This window comes from Argentina silus (genome assembly GCF_951799395.1).
Source record: "Argentina silus genome assembly, chromosome: 4".
NCBI classification, from domain to species: domain Eukaryota; kingdom Metazoa; phylum Chordata; class Actinopteri; order Argentiniformes; family Argentinidae; genus Argentina; species Argentina silus.
Genome location: NC_139658.1, coordinates 18,176,588 through 18,196,419, shown reverse-complemented (window position 1 = coordinate 18,196,419; position 19,832 = coordinate 18,176,588). Strand labels below are relative to the sequence as shown.

General features: G+C 43.1%; 1 protein-coding gene across 2 annotated transcripts; it reads left to right on the top strand.

Moving 5' to 3' along the window:
- The first annotated feature begins 2,739 nt into the window (after window positions 1-2,739).
- Window positions 2,740-8,060, top strand: LOC310803889 (nuclear receptor subfamily 4 group A member 1-like). 2 transcript variants are annotated; one of them, XM_083668844.1, is made up of 7 exons: window positions 2,740-2,880; window positions 4,811-5,646; window positions 5,882-6,011; window positions 6,278-6,441; window positions 6,651-6,853; window positions 7,063-7,241; window positions 7,759-8,060. In XM_083668844.1, exons 2-7 carry the CDS (start codon window positions 4,813-4,815, stop codon window positions 8,019-8,021), a joined length of 1,773 nt encoding a protein of 590 aa, XP_083524970.1. In that variant the 5' UTR covers window positions 2,740-2,880; window positions 4,811-4,812; the 3' UTR covers window positions 8,022-8,060. The 2 variants fall into 2 exon arrangements, with proteins under 2 accessions (XP_083524970.1, XP_083524971.1); XM_083668845.1 differs by having other exon boundaries at window positions 2,755-2,884.
- The last annotated feature ends 11,772 nt before the right edge of the window (window positions 8,061-19,832 follow it).

The following is a 19,832-nucleotide window of genomic DNA, read 5'->3' as shown; positions in this document are numbered from 1 at the left end:
CAGGCACTAATGAACAGCAGGTGATCAAACATGCAGCAAGGACACAGCTATGAGAATGGGCCTCTAATACAGTAGGTAATGGGTACAATGCCAGCACTAAATGGTTAGAACTGGTTCAACATCAATTCCGATAAAAGGGTGCAACACTACGTACAGTACATCGAGTACTCATTCATGCCTGGACAAGTCTTCAAACCACACATACAGAAAGTACCAACCCATGCTTGTAACTTAGAATATTAGCTACTCACTTTTTGAGGAGGATCAGAAAAGGTGGCTGGCGATTCTAAGCAATGTGTTCAAGACATAGACATAAAATAGGCCTATCATTTCTTTGTGATGCCCTCTCATCTTTTTAAGCTTATACATCATTCATGACAGCAGTGTGCACTTGCCTAACCATAGCATAATTTTTGTAATAATGTGTGTGTACGCGCGTGTGCGTGTGTGTGTGTGTGTGTGTGTGCGCATGCGTGTGTGTGTGTATGTGTGTGTGCGAGCGTGTGCGAGCGTGTGTATGTGTGTGTGTGTGTGTGTGTGTGTGTGTGTGCGTGCGCATGCATGTGTGTGTGTATGTGTGTGTGCGAGCGTGTGCGTGTGTGTCATGCATGTGTGTGTATGTGCATGTGTGTGTGTGTGTACGCGCGTGTGCGTGTGTGTGTGTGTGTGTGTGCGTGCGCATGCGTGTGTGTGTGTATGTGTGTGTGCGAGCGTGTGCGAGCGTGTGTATGTGTGTGTGTGTGTGTGTGTGTGCGTGCGCATGCATGTGTGTGTGTATGTGTGTGTGCGAGCGTGTGCGTGTGTGTCATGCATGTGTGTGTATGTGCATGTGTGTGTGTGTGTGTGTGTGTGTGTGTGTGTGTGTGTGTGTGTGTGTGCGCACGTGCGTGTGTGCGTGCGTGTGCGTGTGCGTGTGCGGTTCAAAAAAGGTTGCATACCATACCTTTTTTTCTTTTCTTTAACCACACCTAATTGGGAGCGACCTTGATACCTGTCTGATCATGTTGGTGAGACACAGCCATGTCGATGTTTCCCGCTTGTGGGGGCTTGGCTTTTCCCATGCGCATGCACAACCAAACCCACTTAACACACCCACAGCATAGTGCATCAACCTCCAATTTCTGTAGACACTGACTGTTATATCACTCTTATACCACAGCCACTTTGAGGCTATATGCTGACACTATCCAATTAAGAATGAATGATGATGTTTTACAAAAAGGTCTATTAAAATAATTAATACTAACCTACTGCCAATAGCCTAAACCAGGCCAAATAATCAGTCATATTAAACAGTTATAGGCTCACTAGACAAATCAAATAATTCTATTGCGCTATGCATTTGACAAATATCCATTTTTAACTATGCCTTTAATAATAAAATGTCATCATCAGCCATTTATTTTTAGCCTATTCCAGTTAGTAATAGCCCCACGCATATAACGCATGTTTAATGTTGTGATTGGGATGGAGTCAAAGTCAAGTGAGTAATTTAGAGATTTGAATCATGTCTTTCATTGCTGTGATGTCCCTGCACTGGGACTGCAAGGGGAGCATGGAGACACAGGCACTAATGAACAGCTATGAGAATGGGCCTCTAATACTGTAGGTAATGGGTACAATGCCAGCACTAAATGGTTGGAACTTGTTCAACATAATTCCTATAAAAGGGTGCAACACTACATACAATACATCCATAGTTTTTATTCTCCTATTGAGCCTGAATTCCATAGAGTACTTATTCATGCCTGGACAAGTCTTCAAACCACACATACAGAAAATACCAACCCATGCTTGTAACTTATATTAGCTACTATATTAGAATATGTGTGTGTGTGTGTGTGTGTGTGTGTGTGTGTGTGTGTGTGTGTGTGTGTGTGTGTGTGTGTGTGTGTGTGTGTGTGTGTGTGTGCGTGCGCGTGTGTGTGCGCGTGTGCGTGTGCGTGTGCATGTGTGGTTCAAAAAGGATGCATACCATATCTTTTTTCCTCTTTTTTTTTAACCACACCGAATTGGGAGCTACCTTGATACCTTTCTGATCATGTTGGTGAGACACAGCCATGCAGATGTTTCCCGCTTGTGGGGGCTTGGCTTTTCCCATGCAGCATAGTGTATCAACCTCCAATTTCTGTAGACACTGACTGTTATATCATTTTTAATCATGTTAAAATCAGAAATACTTCACAAGTTTCAAGCTCTGTAGCTTCATTTTCATCGGTCTGGCTATGCAATGTTTTTTGTTATAAATCCACTTTGAGGCTATATGCTGACACTATCCAATTAAGAATAAATTGTCTTTAAAAAAAAATAAAAAATTATACTAACCTACTGCCTATATCCTAAACCAGGCCAAATAATCAGTCATATTGAACAGGTTGTAGGCTCACTAGACAAATCAAATGAGTCTATTGCGCTATGTATTTGGCAGGTATCCATTTTTAACTACGCCTTTAGTAATAAAATGTCATCATCGGCCGTTTATTTTTAGCCTATTCCAGTTAGTAATAGCCCCACGCGTATAACATTGTCATTGGGGGTCTATATTTAGATCAAACACTCCGCCGGTGTACGTCAATGGAATCCCAAGCGTGCGTCAGACCGGAGAAGAACGATGCCATTGGCTCATGACCCGGAAAAATCACCGCCCCGATTGCCATTTATGGAGAAAGACACGCCTTGAGTCGGGACCACCTGACGTAACGGCAAAATAAAAGTGAGTGTATATATTGCGCTGGACCCCAAGTCTGGAGATTTCATTCACTGGGCTATCTGAACAGTAGCCTATACAGGGTTGTATGCCAGTACACTTGATGTATCTCTCGCATTTGGAATAAATGATAATTTGCCTGAAATTTGGAATTTAGAGGATTTATAAAGCAGGTTGGTAAGAGGTCTTTCTCATTTTACATTCATGTCACTGTTTTATCTTAGATCCAAATGGTAAGAATGTGTAAGGGTTTGTTGGGTGTGCTATTGTCTGACTAAATTTAAACCGAAATGCTTCCTCGACGTTGTTTTATTTGGCGTAATGTGTTTACATATGTGTTTCCTTGATAACTGTGATAAAGTTGTTGGCTTCTCTTTCTATGTCATACAGTATTGTACGTTAACCGATCTGTCCTTGTGATGCACCTGCTGGTGCTCAATTTGATAACATGACCAACCAAATGTTAGGCATAGATTATTTCCCGAGACTCCACTGCATTCTATGCGTTATGTTATCTTAAATTTGCGATTAGACCAGTGCTTCCTCTGCATGTAATCGTTTATTCTCACCTGTAGAATATGCACGCTCGCTTCTTGGTTCATGTTTTCGGGGGACTTTCTTTTGTTTCGACGATGCTGTAATAGTAACCAACTGTATTTCTGCAATGTACAGTCGTTTTAATTCTGATTAAATAACATTGCGTATTGAATGAGAATGGCTGAGCAAGTGAAGTTAGTCGTTAATTCAAGTGTTTTGCTCTGCAGAGTACAGTGGATTTTGGAATCATCAATTCACTTATTTATCTAGCCCTACTTGTGAAATAGGCCTGTCACATTTCTTCTAAATGACTGATCATAAAAGGCAGTATCAGTACGAAATAGTACCACCCCAGTTTTTCTGTCTGTTCTCATGAGGCGGTGGCGGTGTCCGATGTCACTTTGTTGTGTCTCTTGTCTTCAGCTTATCAAGTGTGCCTGTCCTCTCTGTGTGCATGTTTCGCACCAATTTCAGAGGTAAAGTCGTGACCTTTTGATGTTAGCCTCTTTTCTTAGGTCAAGGATGTTACTTACTTTACTTTTAGTGCAACAGGTGTATCGTTTCTGTCACCCCTGCAAACGTAGTGAGCGAACACTGCATAGTAGGAACGATATGTTTGATGATGCAACTCTTAAAAAGGAGGTAACAACTAGTATGTTGTTATATTGTTTCCCATTGATTAACTTGATTGAGTGTTTGAGTCACTAAAAGCTTTGACTGAATAACCAAAAACCTTACATTATGAGAGGTTTAACCTTTTTTTTTTAATAAGATCTTCATTGATTTAATCAGGTCGTTTTATACCCCAATGAGGGAAAACCTCCTTGAGAAAAGCCATCCAATTTGATATTCATCAGCTAAACCTGAAACCCACATGTCCAGCTGCTAAAGAGACCCTAACCCTTCCCTCACAAACGCCCCTCCAATGTCCTGTCACCTTCCCTGCTTCAGTTGGATTTTAGCCCATGCCTGAAATACAATCCTCTGGACTCCTTAGTACCGTCAGTCTTTGGGGAGGAGGGTTGCCCTGTTCATAACTGAAGGGGGTTTTCAAAGCATTATACACCAGTAATGCAATATCCTCTCATCTCTTCCCTGGACATCCGGATTTCCAGGCTTTCTGGGAATCCCAGAGGGGTACCAAGGGGCCTATAGCGGGCGGAGAAGTGTGCGGCTAAGGGGAATTGAGAGTGTTTCTGTATGCGGTTGGGATACACTGTTGGAGAGGTGTTAAAATGGGATCTGGTTTTTTCCCCCCCGGGCGTTGTTGACATAGGGATTAGTGAGGGGGGATGCAGATGATGGTCGTACTGTACTGTACACTTGTTCGCTGCCACTGATTTGGCTGGAGGGATTGTGAAGGTGGAGGGAGTGAAGGTGGAGGGAGTGAAGGGAGCTCATGATAATTTGCATAACTCATAATTGATTTTAAATTATTGTCTTAAGTTATTTCCATGTCGCATTTTGTGATAAGAACCAATGATGAGAAATAAAAGCTATCAAGGACGGAACTAATTGGTTTTGGAGTTCATTTTTCTAAATCATTGTCTTTATTCTCTTTTCTAGAGATGCCCTGTGTTCAAACCCAGTATGGATCCTTGCCCTACGACAACAACTACTTCAGCTCTGAGTTCCTGAACCCTGACCTCAGTGCTAAGCTGGCCATGGACATCAGTGGCCAAAGGGACCAGCTGTCTGCTTCCTCCCTGCCCAGCATCAACACCCTGGTGTCTAGTGGCTACGTGGGGGAGTTTGACGCCTACTCCTGCCAGATCACCACCTCCACACCCACCACCACCCCCTCTACCCACGCCACGGCTGGGAGCTGCAGCCCTCAGGCCCAGCACCAAGCCTTCAAACTGGATGATCTCCAGGTGTATGGCTGCTACCCAGGCTCCTTCGCCCTCAGCTACCTCGATGAGACACTGTCCTCCTGTGGCTCTGACTACTACGGCAGCCCCGTCTCTGCCGCTGCCTCGCCCCCCACCTCAGGCTTTCAGACCCAGCCTGGCCCTGCATGGGACTCCCCCTTCAGCCCCTACTCCCCTGGGCCTGGGTGCTGGGTGGCTGAAAAGTCGGGCCTGGCTCAGCAGCCCTCCTTCTTCACCTTCACCCCCCCAGCGGAGCAGCACTCTCCCTTGGGTCAGCACCAGGTCCCACAGCAGGGGGAGGAGGACCCATTCTTCCAGCCACCCCATCAGCACACCTCCCCTCTTCATTACAACCCCATGTCCCTGGAGCAAGCGTCCCTGGATAACCCTGTGCTTATGGAGGGGCCCATGTCATCCCCTAAGACCTGCAGCCCTGGATCCAACGAGGGCCGCTGTGTGGTGTGTGGGGACAACGCGTCCTGTCAGCACTACGGGGTCCGCACCTGTGAGGGCTGCAAGGGGTTCTTTAAGGTAAGGGCTGCACAGTGGTTGGTTCTTTGATCTTACTGACTTTGTAATGTATCCATACGACATTCTTTTGATTTATGGAATTAAGACAGACATGACTGTGTGCCTGTCACATCCATGCTTTCTACTGATTTGATTCTAGTCACAGTTAAAGACAAGTTCTCGTGTTCATTGGTCAGAGTGTATTAACACTGCTCTAGTACTGTAATAACACTTGTCTTTTTCCTTCATTTTGCAGCGAACTGTACAAAAAAATGCTAAATATGTGTGCCTAGCCAACAAAGACTGTCCAGTAGACAAGCGGCGGAGGAACCGTTGCCAGTTCTGTCGTTTCCAGAAATGCCTTGCTGTCGGAATGGTTAAAGAAGGTAATGTCATGTCACACCACCTTAAAAGCAGCTTGCAACGACAGACATGTGAAACCAAAACTAAGAATGACAGACATGTGAAATCAAAGCTTTGCAGAGCCGCTCATAGAAAAAGAAAATGTTTGAAATCGATATAGCTCATTTCTTGTTGTTGAGTGTTGCAGAGTCACATGAGTACTGTACCGCAGACATGTCCAGCGAGTCACTTTCTCTCTCTTTCTCTCTCTCTCTTTCTCTCTCTCTCTCTCTTTACCAACCACTTACAGTTGTCCGCACAGACAGCCTCAAAGGTCGCAGGGGTCGGCTGCCCTCTAAACCCAAGACTGTGCCAGAGTCAGCATCCACCACCGCACCTGTCAACATCATCGCCTCTCTTGTCAGGGCACACATAGACTCCAACCCGGCCATTGGAAAGCTGGACTACTCCAAGGTAAGGCTCCAGTGTTTGTCATGTGACTTATGGAACAGCATGTTATTGGTGGTCTTCTCACTGTTTAACACATTTGCTTAAAGCAACTACAATGTATACACTTCTTGCTTGATATAGCTGGTTTAGCTTATTGCATCTAATTTCACACTACATCCAATGAAGAGAGGGACAACAGTGGCAGTCATGCATTTCCTTTTTCAACCTCTTAGTACCAGGAGACAGTGGCCAGCCTGTCGGAAAAGGAGGATGCCAACGACATCCAGCAGTTCTATGACCTGCTGACCGGCACCATGGATGTGATCCGGAAATGGGCTGAGACCATCCCTGGATTTACTGCCTTCTGCCTGGAAGACCAGGAGCTGCTCCTTGAATCTGCCTTTGTGGAACTCTTCATCCTTCGGCTAGCATACAGGTAGATCTATACAGTATCTCAAAGAACAATATGTAACACCTTAACAGCTACTCCTGTTTATGTGCTCATTTAACATCACTGCTCTTTTGCAAACCCGGTATTTTCAAACCAGTTTGTGAACAGATTATTTTCAAATGAGAGTTGAGCTACACTACTGTGGACCCTAATCTGTGCACTGGATATTAACATTGTTTTGTGTCCCTACCTAGGTCGAGTCCAGAGAAGAACAAGCTGATCTTCTGTAACGGCGTGGTACTTCACCGTATGCAGTGTGTGCGGGGCTTTGGCGACTGGATTGACTCTATCATGGATTTTTCTCAAAACCTTCACCGCATGAACCTGGATGTATCATCCTTCGCCTGCCTTGCAGCACTTGTCATCATCACAGGTAAGAGGCAAGCACACACACATGCAGGCAGGTGCACACTTACACACACACATACACACACACATACACACACATACACACACACACACACACACACACACACACACACACACACATACACACACACACACACACACACAGACACACACACAGACACACACACACACACACACACACACACAGACATACACACACACATGCAGGCAGGTGCACACTTACACACACACATACACACACATACACACACACACACACACACACACACACACACATACACACACACACACACACACAGACACACACACACACACACACACACACACACACACACACACACACAGACACACACACACACACACACACACACAGACACACACACACACACACACACACACACACACAGACATACACACATACACCTTGTTTATGTATTTATAGTCCCAGTTTCACTGTAGTTTAATTAAGGTTATAAGTCCATGCATGTTCCTCAAGATGGTATCTTTCTGTCTCTTCTCAGATCGTCATGGCCTTAAAGAGCCCAAACGGGTGGAGGAGTTCCAGAACCATCTGATTACCTGCCTTAGGGACCACGTGACCGGCACTGGCTCAGACTCGAGCAGACCCCAGCCCAACTACTTGTCCCGTCTGCTGAGCAAACTCCCCGAGCTGAGGACCCTCTGCACCCAGGGCCTGCAGCGAATCTTCTACCTGAAACTGGAGGACCTGGTCCCCCCACCGCCCATCGTGGACAAAATCTTCATGGATACCTTACCTTTCTGAAAGGACAGATAAAGAGCAATCATTATGGGATGAGGCTGAGGGGAAAAAAAAACTGATGAATTCTATACAGTAGGTGGAAAGTGGAGACCTGGTCTGAGTTCACCACCTTCGGGGCTATTTAGTGTTGAATTTGGAAATGGCGTGGCACTCACTCCCATCTCCCCTTAAGTGGCTTCACCCCTTTCTGTTGCACTGACTTTTTGACTTGTTGACCTGTGTCTGATTCTGCCTCTGGTCAAGTGACCACTTAATAGAGGTCCGAGATGTTATTTTTCTCACATTTAGTTTTAGTAACAAATACCTGTGGGTGACAATAATGGATATGCCTATTTTCTTCTCTGTGGAATTTTCATGGACATTCATTCAACAAGAGAAAGAAAGAGAACATTTCAGGGCATTTCTATTTTTTCACTCTCTATTTTTGTAATTGTGTATTTGTGGAGTGGCATTATTGCTATGCAAAATGTGTTAGTGTGTGTATGTCTTTGCACGCTGCTGCGGGGTGGTGGGGGGGGGGGCTTTTTGGGTAACAATTGGTGTATGTACAGCTCTGAGGGAAAAGGGACATATGCTCAGACACGGACACTCACTTAAACACATGCACTTAAAATTAACATGGGATTTTCACATCCTACCACTAGTAGTGCATTATATAGCAATCAAAGTCAGCAGTGTTCAAGGTCGGACGTGTGGACAGACCAAAAGAATCACTGGAGTCTCCACTAGCCTCTCGTGTAGTCCTACAGTATAAGTGTAGTCCTACAGTATATTTCAAAAATCGCATCTGAAACAGTTTTAGACCTATTTCCCGTAATAGCCATTCGTAGTCCTGATACCACACACCTACAGAAGATCTTGGACCAAAGGGAGGCTACAGTACCTGCAATTACAGCTGGCTAGTGTTGTGAAATTACAGCTTACTAACCTTAAAGCCTTAAACTACCCTAAAATGAGGTGCCATAATTATTTGCCAACCTTCTGCAACATTGCATGTAGTTCCTGACAGGATTGTGTTGGCAGATAACATCAGTGAAACAAAACAATTATTTTCCCTAAAAGTGTGAATTTATGTATAACCACGAGTCCTTAAAAAGAGAAAAATACCATCAGAATTACAATTTGAAAAGTGCCTTTCATTAACATTTCAATCATTAAATCCTGAAGAACAGGTGTATGCAGGTTTTCATCTCCCAAACCTCACAAACTAAGTCTGTACACCTACAGACTCGATGTGTTCAACTAATGTATGAGTGCAATGTTTGCATCATTAGTGGACTATTCATTTAAGCAGAGTTTGTTAAGTTAGACAACTTGAATTGAAAACGTTCATACACAGTAACGCTTGAAAATGGAGGGAAGAAATTTGGATCATCTCGGGATATAGATACAGAGATTTATTTAATGATTATTAGAGAGTGTTACATTTCACAGTTTTAACATGGATGCACCCAATCAAGTGACCCTTAATGCTACAGCTTACTATCCTATCCTTAACTTTGTGTGTATATATGAACCTCCGCTACTGTAAGTGTTGCCTTACACATGCTCCTGGGTAGGAGTATGTGCAGTTTTATTACGTTGTTTTTATGTTGTTCTTGAAATGAACTTCAAGTGATTTCTTAAGTCAAACCACAGTGAAATGTGACAAAAACACGAGCAGCTAAAAGTATTTCACCGTTCTAACACAGTACACAAATTTATAAATTTTGTTCTGCTTCCTTTTCTATGTTTGTTTGTGACACGTGTGTATACTTATAACTGAAATACTTTATATTTGTGAGTTTTCGTAATGTGGTACATAAGTATATATTCAGAGAAAGACAAAGTATTTAATATTAAAAGAACATTTCAAAGTACATTTGTTTCCATTTGTTATGTTATACTATTTACTGACTTTTTTCCTACAAACCATAAACATATTGCCAGATTACATTAAGTTCGGTGATCTCCAAAACATTTGTGGTTTCACTACGTGCAAGGGTGCCTACTCTGCATCTGAAGTTACACCAAATTAGGTTTTTGTGATGTCATGACTCATAACAGGAAGTTGTTCTTTCCTTTCGGTGAAACCACTCTTTGCACAGAATCTAGATAAGACTGATCAAAAGGAGGAAGTAGGGTGCCACATAGGATAGACGACGTCATATTATGAATAGTATGCTGTCTTTTTCCATCATTTGTGGTTGACAAAGCACACGATATGAGGTACATAGAATAGGGTATATAAATCAATCAAATCAAAGTGATGAAGAGGAAATCTGAAGGAATTTGGTGTTTCTGCTCTGAATTGCTCAGGATTTGGGCAATAAATCACATTATATAGAGCATATACTGTAGAGCGGGGCCGCTGGTGACCAGAAGCTGTTTGTAGTGCAAGATACTTCACCTGAATCACCTTGACGTATTCAGTCTTAAAAGTGGGGTATTCACTGTGGATGATAGTATATTTGTATGTATTTCATTGATAATACAGTGCAACACTTTTCACAAGGTCTCAAAGTGGATTATACTGCATGATTGTAGGCCTAAAGTACATAAGCTGGGAAAGAAAGCATGATATGGCACGGCAGAATGCCAATGTTGTAATCATCACCCTCTATTACCACTGTCGTGCTTCTTGAGATTTTACTGTCAGTTGAGATTTGACTGTCAGTTGGGGGGATGAGAGGTGTGCAAAACTCGCACTGCATCTAATTCTCGGATCTATAAAAGAGTTTTGTCACACAAGGTGGTAACATTGGCAAGGGGCTCACTATCAGTGGAGGCTATCTTTTGCCACTTGTAGCCGCAGCTGAGCAGAATTAGGAGCTGCGTTCAGTCAGTATTCACCCGACACCCGATCTCAGACCACGCTCACTCTAGTCATCTGGATTTTGGTGTTGGCAGCCAGAGTGGAAAATGGGGGCAAGTAGAGAGAAGAGGGGGAGGCGTTATGAAAGCCATGCAGCCCAACCCCAAACTCTGATGACTACAGTGGATGGGTAGTACAGTCTCTTAGGGGTAACCGAGGGTATGGACATCTTCAGGAAAAGCAGACACCACCGTAGCGCTGGTTTTATAATGTTACAGCTTATGTCCATATACAGCAGTATGGTACTTCAATATAGGTCATTTGGCAGTTGTCCTTATACAAGGCCTTATCTTGGTTGATAGAGGTTTGCTGGCAGACTAGTATCTGCAATTAGACTGTATGATCCAGGAACACCTGTGTAGTAACACTGTCATTGCTCTGCAGTATTACATATTGTATCAAAAGGTTGTTCCCTAGTAATTAGTAACTGCTTTGCAAGTTAATTACCAAGTTGGACAGTTGGTCCAGTTGGTTATTAGATTGTTACTACAATTAAGTGCCACTTAATGTAACACATTACTGTCATTCTTCTGTAATCAAAATCAAACTGAGTTTAAGTTTTAGAAGTCACATTTTGTGGTAATCTCACTCATAATGATGGTAATTGCAGTCTGCCCTTCATGTTTGACCACCAATGCATTAATTACCTCCACATAAGTGCTTAACAAAAAGCTTAATTGATTGAGGCAAAGCCATTTAGGCGAGGGGGGGGGGTGCCCTTTTTTTTACATGGGTACCCTGCCCCTGTTTTTAATGAAAAATAACTTGATACAAAAGAAACATATCCAGGAGGGCACTTTGTGAGTGGCAGGGCCCAGGGGCAGGAGCCGTTCCCCTCCTTCGCCCTATACTGTGTACGTGCCTGATGACTGTGTGTGTGTTAGGGGTCGCTGTGTGCCTAGTGACAGGAGCAACAAGTAGAACATTGACCACTCCCCCCCTGGGCTGGACCAAAATATTTGAGGTTGCATTTCTGTCCATGTTTGTAGAGACACAATGCCGGAAATGTACCATCTGGAACTGTTGTACCATCTGGAGCTGTTGACCCCTTCACCCCTGATCTCATACCCTATCATGCAACACTCAGCGCTGAGAGATATTATTTACCCTGACAGTCTGCAATTTGGGACACACATGTCAACTGTGATTTGTGCCATTTTGGCCAAATATCAAGCTTCTATGAAGATGCAAGAACGGAACATCTTTTAAATAAAGATGCAAGCACAGAACAGGGCTGAGAGTGGTAGTACATTTGAGTACACTTGAGTAATGTGCTTGAGGGTCGCTATTTAAGAAAACAGTTTGGGCCCTATGAGGATGCACCAAAACAAACTTCCCCAATGTGCTTGATGGTTGTTTCATTGGATAAATAGTCTTGGTTAAACATTCAAACACAGCCATGTTCTGAATGGATTAGCCTACCTGACTGATGTCAAGGCTGTACACAGGCTCACATTGAGGCCTATAGGGACGCATTATCATACCTCGCAAACACACATAACAACTATAACATACACATGCAGGCATGCAAGATGTTGCTGGAGAGAGAGAGAGAGAGAGAGAGAGAGAGAGAGAGAGAGAGAGAGAGAGGGTGTGTGTGTGTGTGTGTGTGTGTGTGTGTGTGTGTGTGTGTGTGTGTGTGTGTCTGATTGACTGTCTGTCTGTCTATGTGACTGCCTGACTGTCTGGCTGGCTGGCTGGCTGGCTGGCTGGCTGACACAGAGAGAGAGATCACAAGCATTTGCTGGATAGGATACTGCAGTGTTCCTGGGGGAGGATAGCCAATAGGCCTGTTTTTGAGGATGCTGCACCTGTCATTTGTTGACGGACTGAGCTGTAAATAACTCTGTGAAGTTGTTTAGTGCTCAGCAGGGGACTCCCCCTCTCTCTCTTATATCTTTCTTTCTCTCTCTCTCTCTCTCTCTCTCTCTCTCTCACTACCTCACACACACACACACACACACACACAGACACACAGACACACAGACATACACACACACACACACACACACACACAGACATACACACATACACCTCGTTTATGTATTTATAGTCCCAGTTTCACTGTAGTTTAATTAAGGTTATAAGTCCATGCATGTTCCTCAAGATGGTATCGTTTGTTTTTTTATGTTTCTCTCATTTCTGGGGCTAACTGCACGTACGTGTGTATGTGTGTGTTTGTGCACGTGCACATGCACGTGCACGTGTGCGTGTCCGCGTGTCCGTGTGAGTACACATACTGTACTTGTGTGTGTATGTGTGTATATTATTTGTATGTGTGTGGAAAACCCTCGGCTGTGTGTATTTTTAGCCAGGCCATTGTTGAGCCCATAGAAACCTCTGTAATCGGATATCCCCTCTCTCACTGAGAGTCCAGTGATAAATTAGTTGGCAGACACCATCACTCATGCCATCCCCAAGCATACCCAACAGCCCATATCACTTTCTTAAGCTCTTGGTGCTCAAGGGATTAAATCCATAAGTGAATAGTAAGTCTGTAGTATTATCATTGTATCTAATGCAGAACAGCATGTTAAAAGTAGGGTTGCTGGAGTTCAATGTATTCAGCAGTATTCTTTCTCTTTTAAAAAAACAACAACTCCAAAACCTTCTTACATGGTATACATGGCAACCTGAAAGTTTCAGGTAGGAGTTGGCTCAGGTGTATATTGTAAAATAAAGTATTTCTTTTCATTGTCTACCATGGCATGACACTCAACCTCACCCGATGTTAAATTACAGGGAGAGTCACATACAGTACAGTCCTGTATAAGGTTGACCTAGACCTTTGGGGAAGAGAGGGGCAGCACCAAGTAGGGTTCAAGGCTAGGATGACAGTCTAGCAGTGAGTGTTCATTAGAGAACAGGATTCAGTCATCTCTTTCACACTTCATGTTTGAATTATCCAAATAAACCGATTTGGCAAGAAACCAAAGGGGGATCCGTTTGGGAGAATAAAAGCAGATATGTTGTCATGGTAACACCCATAGATATAGATATAGACTGGGCCCTAGTAGAGAGTATAAAACTATCTATTCTCATTTCCCGAACATAGTTAAAGATGAGCCTTTTGATAAATGTCCTTTTCATGTGGGGGGACATTCCCTACACCTGCAAAGAAGAACATTGGGTAGACTGATGGCTGATGGTAAAACATTGTACAAGTCGAACAAGTACATTTATAATTTTTAAATATATGATAACATATTACACACACACACACACACACACACACACACACACACACACACACACACACACACACACACACACACACACACACACACACACACACACACACACAAACTGTATTGGAAACTGCTCCCTGCTCCTCTGAGAATATGAGAATGTTACAATTATAAAACAAGAGTGACAGGTCGGCTAGGATTTCACCAGCAGATGATAGTCCCTGGCGGTCTGCCTGGAAGTTGTTCACACACACACACACACACACACACACACAGACACACACACACAGTCCCAGTATAAGGGGGGTAGGTGGGGGAGCAAGGTCAGAGGGAATGCATGCTCGTCCAGGTGGGAAACATGTAGGTACTGCCGTGTTTCTCTTCCAATTTCCAACATACAATGATAAACAATATAGACAATAATATAGTACCAAGAATACTGAATTTACTTATTATTTGGAAACCTCAGGTACTTGGTCCAGCATTTTACAATCTGCTATTCCAAAATCTGCAATCAATCGCCACACATGTGTGCCTCAGATATGAAACCAGAATAGAACCTACAAATAGGCCTTAGGTCTTAACATGTTTACTTTGACACAATGTGAAGAAATTACAAAGTGCAGTATTACAAAGACATGTTCCTCTCAGCACTTTGAAGTGTCAGGAGGGTAAAGGCTGTCCTTCACTGAGTAGGATTCATTACAGAGAGTCACATGACAACGCCAGAGGACAAGGAGAGGGGGCACCCTTCAGGTCTGATCACAGCCACCGACCTGCTCGCACAGAGGTCAAAATCCAAGGCACTCCAAAGGGGGGATGCCACCTCGACTGCACTGCTGTCTTGGGACAGGAAGTACAAAGCTATTTTTAAATCAATGTCCGCCACAACCGCGCGACTCATCTTCCCGCACCCCACCTTCCTAGTCCTGTTACACCGTCCCCCAACATCTGACTAGAACATGCTGTGTAGGCAAAATTGGCCTGGGGGACAGGGACTACAGCTCAACACAGCGGCCATGTTCAGAGCAATCAGGGAATGAAGCAATGCAAGGGTCACATAACATCCTGCCAAAGAACCTGTCCATGACACTGAGCAGCAGTGTCGATATATCAATATACTGTCTCACTATGTCAAGTGTTCATTGCCAAAGTACCTATTGACTGTTCACTTGTCTGTGTTAGATTTATCGGTCTGTCTATATCCAGCCCAATCAGTGAGGTTTAATCTTAGGATCATGTAACAGGTGCTTGCTGGCACTTCCCATAGTCCCAATGAGTTGTGTGTGAGAAGAATAGGCCCATGTGTAATACATGGTATAGTATATATTGATACTGTAGTAGTGGTATTGTCTGTTCCAGTCCCTAACAGTATGTGAATCTCTCTCTTATCATTGTTCAATCAAGGCAAATAACTAGAGGGTAAGTGTAGCATGATCACAAGCTGGCTTGTTGATGGGTTCATCTTGGATGTACAACATACAGAGAAGCCCTTGGCATGAATCATCCTGCTTGTTCATAACAACGCCAACCCCTGTTCACAATCCTACCCCTGACGAAAATCCAACCTCCAACAAAAGAATCCTATTTTCCTTTTCTTTTTTTGTCACTTTTTTGTTCATCATACCCTCCTCTCTCTGTAATGGAGACATTTTTGAATGTGTGGGCATGGGAAATCCTGAATCACACATTAAAAGAGATTTCATCTCCACTGAATGGATGCGTTTGACTGTTTTTTGTGGGAACTGTTTCCCACTGAGCAAATGGAGAAAAAAGGCCCGTTGTTCAACAGAAAAACCATTGCTGTGGATGACGGTTGTGGAGGAAACACATGAATAAAATGATTTAAAGGGGTCACTCCCATTCACTTTTGTCTTCCGACTCTCACTCCCACTCAGTGTTTTGGGACATGTTTCAATAATTACCTCAGCCTGAGAGTTCATCTGGGGGACTGGCTTTGTGAAAAGAAAAATGGAGAAGACCCACACAAATAAAGGATGAAACCTGCCTTGTGAGGGAAAAGGACAGCGGTTAGTTTGTTGACATAAACATTTATTTTTTCTTCTGCTTGTTTTGAAAAGATGGCCTGTTCCTAAAATATATGCTGCTATGCATGCATTAGACCCTTGAATTTTGATCATAAAAATCACAGTCATTGCTGCATGTCCACAGTCACTTACTATACTCTATACTACATGCTGTCTCGTAAATGTTCAGGGCATGTGGGTTTTAAACTATAACTTCAAAGCTATAACCTGTATTGACACTTGAAATTGTGAGCGAGGAACTTGTATAGTCTGTATCAGCACCACACACAGTCTGAATACAAATGTATGATGTATCTGCATACATTTATTGAGGCATACATGCACAGACAATCACTTCATGCAAGCCCAGCGAAATGCATACTTCAATGTACATGAGCGTAAAGCTCAGGTGTTCCAGAGCTACAAGTACCTGGGGGTGCACCTGGACTGGACTGGTAACAAACTGGACTGGACTGGTAACACAGATGTCCTGTACAAGAGGGGCCAGAGCCGGCTTTATTTCCTGAGGAGGCTCAGGTACTTTGGCATGTGCAGGACTCTGCTGGACACGTTCTACCAGTCAGTGCTGGCCATCACAGTGCTGTACTCGGTGGTATGCTGGGGGGGCAGCATCAAGGAAGGTGACACCAAGAGGCTGAACAAGCTTATTAGGAAAGCTGGTTCTGTTCTCGGTGTCACCCTGGACACTGTGGTGGCCAATAGGAGGATGAGGGCCAAATTCCTGGCCATCATGGACAATCCCTCCCATCCCCTACATGACACTGTGGCAGAGCAGAGAAGCTCCTTTAGCAACAGATTACTACAACCCTGTTGCACTAAGGAGCGCTAGAGGAGATCTTTTCTGCCTGCCGCAATAAGACTGTACAACTCCTCCTCTGGCTGGCTCGATTGGGGTGATCAGAATTAATTAATTTCCCCTCGGGGATCAATAAAATGCATGTTTTTACTGGTAGGGTAAGAGTTGGCTAGAGATAACCTTAGTAAGAGGAGAATTATCCCAGAGCTGCTGGAGTAGTCTTGCACAGGTTTTTATCACTTTCCCTCCAAAGTCAGATGCAAACACCTCACTAAAGACACTAAAGTTACTCCTCTTACTGATTAATGTTTTGGTTGATGGATCACACATAAGAGAATTTATAAAGTGGCCTACATACAATGAAGAAATATGTATTTACATTCCACCTGAAAAGCATTCCTATACACCATGTATCCTTGTTGAACTTTACCTTGGTCATCAGTGTTTGGGGTAACTACTTACAAAAGTAATGCATTATATTACCTTTATTGACTAACAAGTGATATAACAAGTTACTGTGTTCAAATATTGTAATATCATTACAGTTTCAATGCCTCAGTTACTTTCAGAATCATATCTCTGCCGGAGTGTTATATATATATATATATTTTAAAAGCATTGTCTCCTGCTAATGGGATTCATGCTGTAACTTCTTTCCTGTTGTCTTAAAGCCAAAATCAAAGAAAGATGGCAGCTGTGTTTTAATAATGCATTGAAATAAAAGGCATAACATCAAAGGGATTACTTATCATTAAGGACAAATGTAACTCAAACAAAGTTGATCAAACAATGGTGAAATGTACTAGAGGACAGTACTAAAGGAACATCTACACCTTTGCACAACTGGTACAGGTACAGTAGGCCTTTAGCGCCATGCTGAATGGACAGTGTAAAAATAATATGTAATAGATTACTTTTCAAGTAACAAATCCCAACACTGTTGGTCATGCCTGTCCCAAGGATCATTCCAGACACAATCAATCATGTAAGTTATGTACTGACTGAGTCTCTAAAAATGTAAATCTAAAATGTACCACGCGAACTAGACTAACATCGGATATACAATATAAAGCAGCAGGTGGCACTGTAACTGGGGAAACGTTGAAGAATATGACACTGTGGTTTTTAATATGGCCGATTACCATGAGTCACATGCTAAGTGTAGATAAGGCATTACAGTAAAACCGTTTATAAGAGTATAAGAGAGAACATGAACAGTGGAAAGAGGAACAGAACCCCCCCCCCTCCCCCCCACCCCCCTTCTAACCTCTCCGACCCCCTCACTGCGTGACTGTGGATCCCAAAATGTGGACAGCCTGTTCCTCAAGGGGCTCACATTTTATCTCTGCAGACATTGGGGAGGAGTGGCAAGGGGGTATGGGGGTGGCATCATAAGAATGTTTTCCAATATTAGCCAGACTTTAAAAATAGAGCTTCATCACATGAAATCAATAATGCCACTTAGATGTGACAGAGTGTGTGTTGGCAGTGTATACCCTCCGTGGATTAGCGCTCTCTGTGCTTGGTTACATGGTTACAGTTATCCCTACCCCACTACTATTGGTCATCAGAGCAGGCCTATGGCCTATCATAAAATAATGATAAATCACAATAAAAGGTTGTGGCTCTTTACCCTGAAACCAAGATGGTCCCTATATGAAATGTAAAAAATATAATTTATGGAATCAAGCATTGAGCGGATATAGTCTTTATCTGTTGAATTTTCACACTAAATGAGAAATTGTATAGTGCACAGTCATCCTAATACCACAAATGGTAATTTGGTGGTAAGAAGTTATACATGTTGGGGGAAAAACAAGTAAAATGCCCATTGGTTTTCCCCATGATATTATGAAAGGACAGCATATGTTGCTGAGAGCTTGGTGTGTAGAGCTACTTCAACCACAACATGAGATACCCACCTAGACTTTCTCAGAACAGCCACTACAAATCTTCTCCTGCAATGCTTAGACAGTGCCCAATATAGATCCAAGAGAGAGCTTAATATATTGGATATCACATGGCCTGTTGGCCGATAAACTCGAATGACAGGATGTCCCTGTCCCCTGGTTGAACTGTGGCTCAATCAAGTGATTTTCTCTCTCTCTGAATGAGTGTTCACTGCCAGGGTCTAGTTTAGACCAACAGCAACCTAAACCAGAATTGTATTGTGACATGCACAAGTGTCTCTTTTCAAAACAGTTCCACCCACAACTTATATGTCTCAGTGCTACTGTCAGTATCTCCTGTTCACTCCCCTGTGTATTATTTGAAAATGCTCTAAACCAATGCTGTAACCCTGATCCAAACAAATCATATCACAGCAATGCCTGACACTATACACTTATAAATGACACTCCAAACTCACTCAGATCACGAGGGACACCTTGACTTTGCAGTCTTCATTTGGAGACCCTGACTTCACCTACAGCAGCTATGTGCAGTGTGTTTTATTCGCAGTGCCAAGGTACAAGATTGCCACCTGCTGGTTGTTCATTGGCACTGGCAGGTGAGCACTGGGCATGGTTGTATCCAGTTATATTCGATAGATAGATAGATAGATAGATAGATAGATAGATAGATAGATAGATAGATAGATAGATAGATAGATAGATAGATAGATAGATAGATAGATAGATCCCCGAGGGAAAATTAAGTCGTTACAGCAGCTCACATCACAAACAACAACAACAAAATAAAGTGACAATAGAATAAATGTACCCTCAAATGAGAGCTATTTGAATATGACTATACATCTTTAATGTTATGTCTACAACGCGTTTTGAGCATAGAAAATACTTAACATTGGCTGTGAATGTATTCACGCAATCTTACTCTAAACATTACGGTAATCCCTCGAACCAATGGCGTGCCGTTTGCTGTTTGACCAGCACTGCCTGGGGCACCCTGCCAGTCGCGAGCCATGTA

What these genes read in the sequence shown, in the direction of transcription:
- LOC310803889 (XM_083668844.1), top strand. Translation starts at nt 4,813, where the DNA reads ATGCCCTGTGTTCAAACCCAGTATGGATCCTTGCCCTACGACAACAAC. An exon ending in GCTGCAAGGGGTTCTTTAAG is followed by an intron (nt 5,647 to 5,881) that starts GTAAGGGCTGCA and finishes TTCATTTTGCAG; the next exon opens with CGAACTGTACAAAAAAATGC. An exon ending in GAAAGCTGGACTACTCCAAG is followed by an intron (nt 6,442 to 6,650) that starts GTAAGGCTCCAG and finishes TCAACCTCTTAG; the next exon opens with TACCAGGAGACAGTGGCCAG.